Raw genomic sequence first — 11,121 nt, 5'->3', positions numbered from 1 at the left:
GGGATATAAAAAAATTAAAAATTAAAAATTAAAATAAAGATAAAGTATTCATAGGCAAGTTTGAATTTTAATAGAATGGTAATTCTAGACGTCGATCCCTTTTGAATGTGCGTAGATTTATTCGATAAGTGAATTAGAAGATGATCTATTTTAAAATTAATTGAACAAAATCCCAACATTTATATTACAAAAATAAATAAATAAAAACAGGTTCATTTTATTAAAAGAATACAATATTCTAAAAATTGATAGCACTGAGATTCAGCACCAAACGGAAGTGCGAAAGTGCCTTCGCAGTTTTGTCCGAGCCGTTGGGCTGCTGATGACGACTGTTCCGTGACGCCACCCAGCGAACGCAAATCTCCTCCGATCCAATCCAACCGCATTGGTGGGCGACGGATCCGACCGCCGAGATCGAGTCTTCACCGCCGCGTTTCCCCCTGCGAAGAAGTCCTCAAAACAGCGCTTGTGGAATCCGCGGACCCCTTTTTGTCGCGTTTCTCCCATTCGTCGAGGAGCGGCATAAATCGTCGACTTTCTTGGCAATTTCTCCTCTGGTGATTCACTTCGCTGCGTCAGCTCTTCTGATCTGAATTTCTGGTTTCGTTTAAAAAGTTAGCATCTTTTGATGGTTTTCGCGGCGCGAGCTTGTTTCGTCGAAATTATTTGGGATTTTTTGCCTTTCTTGCGCCAAAGGTTGCGTGTTTAGATTGGTTTAGTGGAGTCAACTGGTCAAGATTCTGCCTTTTTGCGGGTCTTGGTGATGGGAGCTGTGCTAGCGCTACGGCGGTGCCATATTGCCGAGCCATAAGAAAGAGGCGTCTCGGCTGGAGCGTCTCTGGATGGACTCCCGGCAGCCGCAGCGGAAGTTTCCTCAGCAGCAGAAGCAAGGTGCAGGGTTTCGGCCGAGACTGGAGCGGTGCAACGCGTTGAAAAACATCAAGTACGAGGCGCAGGCAGTGCGGGCGTCGTGGTCTGCGGGATCCTCCGCTGCTGCGTCAGAGGAGCAAGCCAACACCCGCGTCACTCTGTCGCTGAACATCTGGCCATCGACCTACGCCCACAAGACGAGCTTTCGGATCGACGGCAGCGTGGAGGACGAGGTGGGCATCCTCTGCCGCAGCCTCGGTCTCGACGGCCCAGAGGACTTTGCCATTTCATTTGACGATTGGGAGAAGCGAAAGGTGCGATCGCCCGCAGATTTTCTCACTAGGTCTAATTTTCTGCAGCCGGACAGTCCAAACAGCCTATGCCACACCTTGTCGCAAAAATCAGCTCTTTGTGCGTCCATTTTGTCTGCCGCAGACGAGCAGAGTAAGCAGCAGAACTCAGGAGAAGAAGACAGGAAGGCCTGTGTTGTTCAGAACCCTGATAATAGGGTTTCTGAAACTGAACCTTTCGAGATTCCATGTGCTTCTCCAAGGTCTAGGGCAGGAGATGGAGGGATCCGAGGAGTCCGGCCACCGGTTCTTTCTCCTCCAACACCTTCCACAACGTTTTTACCTACACCATCTTATCCTACTAGGGATAATCTACCATCAGCTCTTAAACCTCCTCTCTCTACCTCTGGAACCTCCGTTCCAGACTCTGCCAGCACAGCTTTGTATAACTTAAGAGCCTTGGCTCCAGAGAAGAGTGGTCTTGATGCCAGTCGAAGGAAATCTGTGGATTCCAAGGATGAGGTGAAGGGAGGAGTTTCAGCTGTGGATGAAATCACTGATGAGGAATTGAGGGAGATTTGGTTGGGGGACACCTCTGATGACTTTACTGGGACTTCTTCTTACTCGACGATGAATGATGATGATTCATCCTGTTCGACCACTGAGACATTCATCATCTCGCCTAACGGTAGGTTCAAGAGGAAGATAAAGTCATGGATGCGTGGTGCGTTCTTGGGGAGCGGTTCGTTCGGTTCAGTTTATGAGGGGATCAGTGAGTAAGTAATGATATTAAACTGAATCCGCATATTTTTTATTCGCGTAATGTGTTAGTATATATTCCAATCCTGCAAATTGAATACAATATGCTTTTATTGAGTACTTTTGTTAGATACTAACTACTTGTTCTTAAAGAGAGTCAGTGGTTTTCATGAAGACTTCCATACTATCAATTAAATTTTATTAGACATGGTGTTTTGTTTAATTAATTCATGAACTTGTAAAAGTTATTTAGGATGAACTCACTCGATATGTAGAATTCAATAATTGGATTTTGGGTTCCAATCACTTCTATGGAAAAGTTAGTTTTATTTAGGAATCAATTCTATTGCATCCAGGCTTTCGTGCTTCAAGTATACCCTTTTGTTTGATTTCAGTTCTTTCCGACTTTCAAAAATAGGTAAATGCTAGTTCAATCTTTCACACTTGCAATTCTTTGTGGCATATAAACCAGTTAATGAGGTTGAAAATTATGGTCATGTGTTGAGGCAAAATGAGTAGTTTCTAATATACTTGGATTTGCACGAAGAATGATCTTTATCTAACTTGTAAGTGGAAACTTCACTAATTTTCAAACGCGCAGTTGGCCTCTCATATGATTTTGATGTTCCACAGATTCTTTAGGATGATAATTTCCTTTGTTTGTTCAGTAATATTTAGTTCCACATATCTACTATCTACAATAATTAGGTCTTGGATCTTGCTCCATTGGAAGCATTGGCTGTTATAAACTGTTGTGGTTTCCTTATTATTTCCAGCCAATATAAGTTTTATATTCTCAGGGAGGGTGTATTTTTTGCTGTTAAAGAAGTTCCCTTGCTTGACAAAGGATGCAATGCTCAGCAGTGTATTCTTCAACTTGAGCAGGTACACTAATGCTAATTTCAAATTGTTTTATCGTATAACTGTTTATTAAATTTCTTTAAATCTTTCATACTTCAAATTTAATTTGAATTCCAGTCGTAAGTATATTCTGACCTAGCTTACTTCTCCCTGCCAGGAGATTATTCTGCTGAGTCAGTTTGAACATGATAACATTGTTCAGTATTATGGGACAGACAAGGTAACAACTTGTTTCGACAGTTTTCATAGATCCAAGTTCTTTACATTCACACAAACTTATCCTTCAAGATGGTTTCATATGGTAAAGCTTGTCAATTTATTATTGAATATTCTTTGTTAGAAACTAGATGTGTGGAAAAGGACTAGTTGGTGCAATGAGAAAACTTAGGGTGTGTTTGGCACGCGCGTTTTTTATTTTCATTTTCTGAAAAACGCGTGTTTTCTAAAAAATGGTGTTTGGTTTGCGTTTTTCGTACATGTTTTCTAAAAAAATAGATAGTGTTTTCTAGAAAAACACAGAATGACAAAAAGTCATTTTCTGTTTTCAAGAAAACGCGCGTTTTTCAGAAAATGAAAATGAAAAATGCGCGTACCAAACACACCCTTACCCTTTTTCACTTTATTTTCTCAACATACATTGTCTAACTTTGAATGTGGTGTATATCATTTTGTAGGAGTCGTCAAAACTATATATTTTCCTCGAACTTGTCACACAAGGTTCCCTTGCATCTCTATACCAGAAGTATCGTTTGCAAGACTCCCAAGTTTCTTCTTACACCAAGCAAATTCTAAATGGATTAAATTACCTTCACGAGCGTAATGTTGTGCACAGGTGATGCAACCATTACATTATATTGGTGAAAGTTTGATCTGTACGATATTATGTTTAAATTTTCAGATCTTTTTTTCTCCGATGAGGTTATGTACAACTGAATATATATATATATATATATATATAGTTTAAATCTCACTCAAGAGCCATGTTATATATGGTGTGGTTAGGCTTCAAATCATGAATACAAGCAAATTTGATCTTTCAAACTTTATTTTTATAAAAAAAAATGAAACAATTCAATGAAGGGGGTGCAATGCTTTCGGTGCCACTATATCAGTAGCACGAACCATTTATGATTATCTCCTCGTACAAGTTTGACACATATGCTTTTCGAACAGCATGTGCTAACTATTTTGTTCTTTTCTATATCCTACGAGAAGAAACTTAATAGATATCCTTACTTTTGGCAGAGATATCAAATGTGCAAATATATTGGTTCACGTGAATGGCTTGGTGAAACTTGCAGATTTTGGATTGGCAAAAGAGGTTTGTTCTGATGTTCTCAAGCTTTGAAAATGCAATTTCTTTGAATATACGATTTATTGTTACTGTTGTTGTGAACCATTTCAGATGAGCAAGTTCAACATGCTGAAATCTTGTCGAGGAAGTGTATATTGGATGGCTCCAGAGGTTAGCCCCTCTTCTTGTTTTAAGTGGTCATTTGAACGTTTCAATAACATTGCAAAACGTTTTGAGAAGTCTGTTGTTTCAGTGAGAAACACTTTGCCTAAAGAATATTCACGATAACTCATAGCATTTTGACATCCTAATTATCAACTAAGATATCTGTTTGTCTGGGGGCTTCAGTATCAACATTAAAATAGGCAGAAATTTGGACTCATGCATCAAATTTGGATTTTAAGATATGGAAGCATTTTTTATAAAACAATCTACGAGATAATCCACAGCATGATAATCTTGTAATTAAGGATCAAGGTAGGTTATTTCATTGAGGCTTCGATATTGACACAAACTTGAATCTCCTAACTATTATGATGAAACAACATTTCATGAGGAAGCATAACCCCATCAGATTTAAGTTTGAGGTGCTAAATCACTAAATCAAGGTGTGTTGATTTAACTAGTTGTCAAATTCAAGTATAGTTGTAAAAATTGAACCGGATGAGTTCTGGCTTGCTGGTCCAGTGTCCGGACCAATGGATCAATTTGTTGAAGCACATGTCAACTCGGGCATTGATCTGGTCAAGTCTATTGGTCAACCATTGAGTCAATCATTTAAATCAATGGGCCACTGTCCTCTTTGTAGTTCCCTTCCGTCGATGGACCACTATCCTCCTTCAACATCAGGCCTGAGCTCATCAACCAGACTTGCAATCAAGTAGGTCTGACACCATTGCAGAACTAGCCAAGGAGGCATAACTGTATCTTCGTCCACTTTATTAAAACTCAGTCTGCTTCATCCTCCCTATGCATCTTTGTTGTCATGATACTGCAGCACACAAGATTATAACTACGAAATAATCGTACGAATGGAATTCTTAACATAGCATTTTTTCAGGTTGTTAATCCTAGGAGAACATATGGACAAGCTGCCGATATATGGAGTCTTGGTTGCACTGTTCTGGAAATGCTTACTCGCCAGATTCCGTATCCTCACTTGGAACTGGTTAGTTACTAGTCCGTCATTATTCGAATTTATCTTAAGCTTTGGTACTTCGCTTTTAGTAACTTAGTGACTGATAAGACAATAAGCTTTGTTTTCTTATTGTGAGTGTGTTTGCATTTCCTCTCTATTAGTCCAAAGATTTCCAAGGTGTCAAGCTATATTTTATCAGTCGACTGGAACAAGTCTTACTTGTTCAAGCTGAATATAGTTAACTTGTTAAACTGTATAGATTTAATAACTGAAGAGGTGGCTTGAAAGTCTTGTAGCTATCGAGTGTTCAAATTACGACTGCCGACTCAGAAACTTGTATTATTGATGTTACTCTCTTATGCAATTTTAAGGCTGAAAACAGTTCTCAGCAATCTTTTATGGGAAGAATCTCTGTCTGTGGTGTCTAGTCTATATTTGCTGCAGTTAAGTGTCTATTGCAATACACTTTTGCCGAATGATCGTATTCATGGCTGTGGCATTTGGCCCCAATCAGCATATGTTGATTTTTTGTTTAACTTTGCAGATGCAAGCTTTATACAAGATCGGCCACGGCGAACCCCCAACTATTCCAGACTCTCTCTCCAGAGATGCACGCGATTTCATTAGGAAGTGTGTACAAGTAAACCCTGATGACCGTCCTAATGCTTCTCAACTATTGGAGCATCCATTTGTAAAAGGCCGCTGAGAATCTCTTCGGTCTCTAATTTATCTTCGTTCAACAATAGCGTTGCATTTTTTCCCCAAGATCGCATATATTAGTCGCCATTTCGCCAGGGTTCTTGCTCTACATTTCGATTTGCAATGTTTACTCTGGCTGCATGAGATTGTAGTGAATCTATAGTCCTAAATCCATGTAACTTAGCTTGGTTATTGCACAAAATGTATAGACTTCTGCTGTATATTCTCCACTCTTTAATGTTTGGTTTACCTGATAGAATATAGTAATGTAGCAGTTATCTGTGAGGATGGAATATGTAAAGAATGAAATAAGAATTTAAGAATGTCTAATGTGCTTGATTTACTTTCTTTGTTTGGCAAGACTATGCCAATGGCCGATATTGGTTGGTGGGATACTGTAACTAGTATTCTTGTGATCGATTTAATAGGTGTTTTCTTTTATGGTTCATATTCTTGGTTGGGTTCATCTCTTTAATAATTGGATGAACCGGATTGTAGACATGAAATAATAAGAACTCAATGGGACCTCACCACTAATCAGACAGACAAACTGAGTTCTTACTCTTATAAAATATAAGAAGTCTCTATTCTATAACATACAACCTCGGAAACATGTAGATTCAAATTGAAAATTTATACTGTCAACATAATAAAAATATTATGTCTGTAGAAAAAAATGACAAACTGGATTTTGCTCTGATGTTTTAAACATAATCAATTGGCCTGTGTTGCTTGATCGGTTTGGTGGGTATGTCTACTTAATTTGATTAACTCATTCAGTACAATTGATTTGCTTACTCAGTTTGACCTAATCCGTTAGAGCTAGCTCACCTTCAATGTGTTCCACTTGATTAGTTAGTTCGGCATGCCTAGCTTGCCTAGCCCACTAGACGCTATTGGATTGTCTATCCATCTCGATTAGTCATCTTCACAATTAGTTAGTTGGTTATATAGATTATTAAATAATAATAATAATAATAATATACTTAAGTCGACTCAAGATGAAATAGCCAACTTAAATTCTCTCGTTCGATTAAATTCAAATAAAAGAGGTATGTTACTAAAAATCTTCTGTTTAGTTGATTCGGACGACTAATCAATTGAATTCACATTTAGTCGACTCAAACTGAAATAGTACCTTTCATTCATGAGCAGAACATCATCTTCAATTGACTATTAAGATGACTGGACATGACTGGACAACATTTGATGCGTTTTGACCCACCTGAGATGCAGATAGCTGTTAAACCCAACACTTTTGATGAGCTTTCGTTTAATATGTTTATCGAGAAATTTCAAAGTACAATTTATACACGATCAGATGACCTTCGAGTATTTTACCACTGCATCACACCTCTTACCATTGTTCATCTTACACGTGGAAACAACAGGGCACAGGTATTAACATCCATATATTTCATGAGAAAATGCCGTCAATAACTTAATAACTTATTTATAATGATACGCTTCATAAGGTCGAATAATTAACATGGCCGGAAGTCAAGTTCACGAGGTGGTCAAAAATTAAATTCATATGGCGGTCAGAAGTTAAGACTATGTGGTGATCAAAAGCTCGGTCTATATGGGGGTCAAAAATCCAACCTACATGATGGTCAAAAGTCCAGATTACAGGATGGTCCTGGTCAAGCATAAGGGGTATTCCGGAGTTAGGCCTACATGTTGAGTAGGAACTCGAAAGGTAAGACATACAGGTCGAGATATACGAACCAGGATGTGCAGAGCAAGATACGCGAACCAAAGACGTACATGTCAAGATATGTGGACTAAGGTATACAGGTCGGGATATACGAACCAGGATGTGCCGAGCAGGATACGCGGACCAAAGACGTACAGGTCGGGATATGTGGACTAAGGTTTACAGGTCGGGATTTACAGGATAAGACTCGTAGAGCAGAATACGCAGACCAAAGACGTACAGGTCAAGACTTGCGGACATGCGGAACAACATATATGGACCAAGGCGTACAGGTCAGGACATACGATTTAGGACTAATGGGATACAGGTTAGGACTTAGAGACATGCAGAACAGGATATATGAACCAGGTCGTACAGGTCGGGGTATACGAACCAGGATGTGCAGAGCAGGATATGCGGACCAAAGACGTACAGGTCGGGATATGCGGATTAAGATTTACAGGTCAGGATTTACAGGACGAGACAGGCAAAACAGGAAATGAGGGTCAAGATATACGATTCAGGACGTACATGATGAAATACGGAACAAGGCTGTGCATACGGGACGAGACTTGAAGGACGACAAGCGAAGGCCTCGGTTGGCAGGGCGGTAGGCGCAGGTCTGGATCTACCGAGATAGACCGAATGACAAATACGGGACGGGACGTACATATCTGGATTCACGGGACAACAAACACAAGCCAGGGAATGCGCCAAGAAATGCAGGTCTGTGCCTACAGGTCAGGACTTGCAGGTACGGGGACCAAGTCTAAGGTTAACAGACTAGGGCAAGCAGACACTACACGACATTCAATGCAGGGAATTGTAACAACTCGTCAGAGAATAATCACCGCATGTCAGGGAATATGTTAACAGTCTAAGGCTCATTGCCCACTGATCCCTCCTTAGACCTATAGGAAGATGTCATGTGTCATTCACCGCCAGACAAATTCTAACACCCGACATTCCCTAACACCCGTCAAACTCCAGAAATATCCACGACCATATAAAAAGGGAGACTTTGTCTCTACGCAAGTACGCTCACCCGTCTTTTACATTTCGTCCTTTCACTGTGCTTCTGGGGAAAAGTACCTGACTTGAGCGTCGGAGGGTCTGACCCGGAGACTTTTTCCCTGGTTCTTGGTCTCTAACGGCCTGAGTGCCTGTCTGAGTGTGCGTAGGAGATCCCCACCTCATCAGCCTCATCATCGTCTTCCGTCACCCTCCCGCGATGATCCTTGCCGAAGGTACAGCATCAGCCACACATTTCGACGACCCTCGTCAACTCCAACGACAGCTCGACCAGCCTCTGTCCAACTCAGCTTCTGAACGGGATCATACAAGATAATTAAATAAAAAAACTTCATTTTCCTAATTTTCTATTCAGATTAATAATGATTTAGCCTGTAACCATTACCCAAGACAGAGACTTTGGACTAGTTTATTCAAACTGAATCATCTTATTTGCTGCCAACAACAGCACAAATTTTAAAACCTCTGTCATGGCCAACTTGCACCAACACAGAGCACCATCATTCCATTAAAAAAAGTCTTTTTTGCTTGTCTTGTAGAACACTACGTAACAAAATAACAATATTATTAGTAGTAGTAGTAGTAGTATTAATTAAGAATAAAATTGGAGTTAGTGTATTAGGATGGTGGTGTTCTTGCTATCATTCACAAAATTAGATGAGAATGGAGAAGTAAATTCTCAAGAAATTGATGCAACCAACAATACACGAGAAGGAAGGTTGAATATGTACACAAACAACTTCAATCGAACTGAACTGAATCACTCAATCATAGAAGAAATCAGAGATCTCATAGCTATCAAAAGCACCGAGAGGAAGAGGAAGAGGAAGAGGAGAGGAATCGAGGCATGGAGGAGGAGGTGGTGGTGGTGGAAGTGGAGGTTTCCATACTGAAGCAGAGAGCAGTCTGCTGGTCTTCCACCCCAGCACCAGCTTGTTGCAGGCTTCCTCCTCCACCCTGTAGCCGTCGTTGAAGAGGCCTAGAAGGAGCTTGGCCTGGCTGTGGTTGAAGCAGCTCATCTCCACCCGGCCGAACCCCGCCGCCGCCATCCACTCTCCCCACCTGCCCTCCTTATGCTCCCCGCTCACCGCCTCCTTGTACGCCCGCCCCACCGCGCCGGCGATCCACGGCCCCAGGATCACCCGCTCGACCACCCCCCGCGCACGCTCCTGCATCGGGAACCCCGCCTCCAGGGAGTCCCACATGGCCGAGTAGCGGCGGAGCTCCCCCATGAACCGCCCCACGAAGCTCCCTTTTTGTTCGACCACCGGCTCTGCTTCTCCCGGCGTTTCCTCTGCTTCCTCCTCCACCAGGGTCACCAGCCTGGCTCCAATCGCCGCCGCGCACGACAGGAATGACGCCACGGACTGCGTGGAGCCGCTGCTCGTGGTGGTCGTCGGGGGGAGGATGCAGTTCATCACTACCGCTTCGCCCTTCACCAGCCTGACGCCCGCCGGGCGGAAACGCTCGCCGTCGGGGTCGAGCCTTACTTGGGAGAAGGAGAACGGCTGTCCGACGGAGGAAGCGAAGGCGGCGAGGCGCCGGCCGGTCTCTTGCACCGCACGGCTTCCGCCGCCGCGCGAGACGGCGGTGATGCGTAGGTGAGGCGGCGGGCCACCGCCGGGGCGGGAGACGAGGGCCTGCATCAGAGACGCCCACTGCACTCCCTCGGCGATGTCGTAGTCCACGATGTGCACGCGTCGCTCGCCAGCGCTCGCCTCCAGGATCGCCTGGTTGGCCGTGAAGTGCCCAAACTTGACGTACGGCGACATGTCCTGCAGCAGCTGGAACGCCGTGAGCGCGTCCCCGCTGTGCCGAACGGAGCCTTTCCGCCGGCCGCCTCCCCCTACGTCGCCGTCGAGAAGTCCCTGTAGCGCGTCAGTGAAGTGCGCGGCCAGCCGCTCCATGCTAGTGGCTCCGCCGGTGGCGGCGGCCTGAGACACCAACTCCTTGAGCCGAACCAATATCACCCGAGCCAGCTCCGGGCATTTTTGCGGGCCCTCGAGCGCCTCCGCCGCCGCAACCAGCAGGTCCACCAGCCTCGCCCCCTTGTCGTCGCGGCTGACCACGGCGGCCTCGTCCTCGCTCGAGGCCATGCTGATCGGGCTGGAGTTATAGGACGCAGTATGCGAGACTGACTCGAGCCCAACGGTGGAGGGACCTTCGAACACACCATCTCCGGTGGAAAACATCATGGCCTCGACGAGCTCGTGGAAGTCGTCGGCAACGCCGGCGGAGGGCAAGAGGGCCCATTCCTCAGCCGAAACAGTCTCCCACTCATTCCAGCCGTACATGAAGTTAGCATGGTCGCCGACGGCGGTGGTGGAGCTGCAGCCAGAGAAAGCTCCGGCCTCCTCCATGATTACTTCCATCAGAAGCATATGTGCCCAGCCATGGCTTCCCCTGTTTCATATAAATAGGCAATCACAGAGTTAGGAAACAGGGGAGCAAACAGGGAGAATGGCGAGAAGACCTTGTCGCC

The 11,121-nt window shown here is 43.7% G+C and overlaps 2 protein-coding genes across 3 annotated transcripts; one reads left to right on the top strand and one right to left on the bottom strand.

Annotated features, from left to right (window-relative positions):
* Positions 1-519: 519 nt before the first annotated feature.
* Positions 520-6,254, top strand: LOC122008975 (mitogen-activated protein kinase kinase kinase 1-like). 2 transcript variants are annotated; one of them, XM_042564920.1, is made up of 8 exons: positions 520-1,936; positions 2,720-2,804; positions 2,938-3,081; positions 3,455-3,612; positions 4,026-4,101; positions 4,186-4,245; positions 5,135-5,242; positions 5,757-6,254. In XM_042564920.1, exons 1-8 carry the CDS (start codon positions 843-845, stop codon positions 5,916-5,918), a joined length of 1,887 nt encoding a protein of 628 aa, XP_042420854.1. In that variant the 5' UTR covers positions 520-842; the 3' UTR covers positions 5,919-6,254. The 2 variants fall into 2 exon arrangements, with proteins under 2 accessions (XP_042420854.1, XP_042420855.1); XM_042564921.1 differs by having other exon boundaries at positions 523-1,936; positions 2,938-3,000.
* A 3,061-nt stretch (positions 6,255-9,315) lies between these two features.
* On the bottom strand, positions 9,316-11,121 carry LOC122011606 (protein NODULATION SIGNALING PATHWAY 2-like). The gene has a single exon (XM_042567988.1). It carries the CDS (start codon positions 11,018-11,020, stop codon positions 9,404-9,406), a length of 1,617 nt encoding a protein of 538 aa, XP_042423922.1. The 5' UTR covers positions 11,021-11,121; the 3' UTR covers positions 9,316-9,403.

The sequence above is a fragment of the Zingiber officinale genome, chromosome 8A (genome assembly GCF_018446385.1).
Source record: "Zingiber officinale cultivar Zhangliang chromosome 8A, Zo_v1.1, whole genome shotgun sequence".
NCBI classification, from domain to species: domain Eukaryota; kingdom Viridiplantae; phylum Streptophyta; class Magnoliopsida; order Zingiberales; family Zingiberaceae; genus Zingiber; species Zingiber officinale.
Note: the sequence above shows the minus strand (reverse complement) of the source record. Positions and strands in the feature narration are given on the sequence as shown.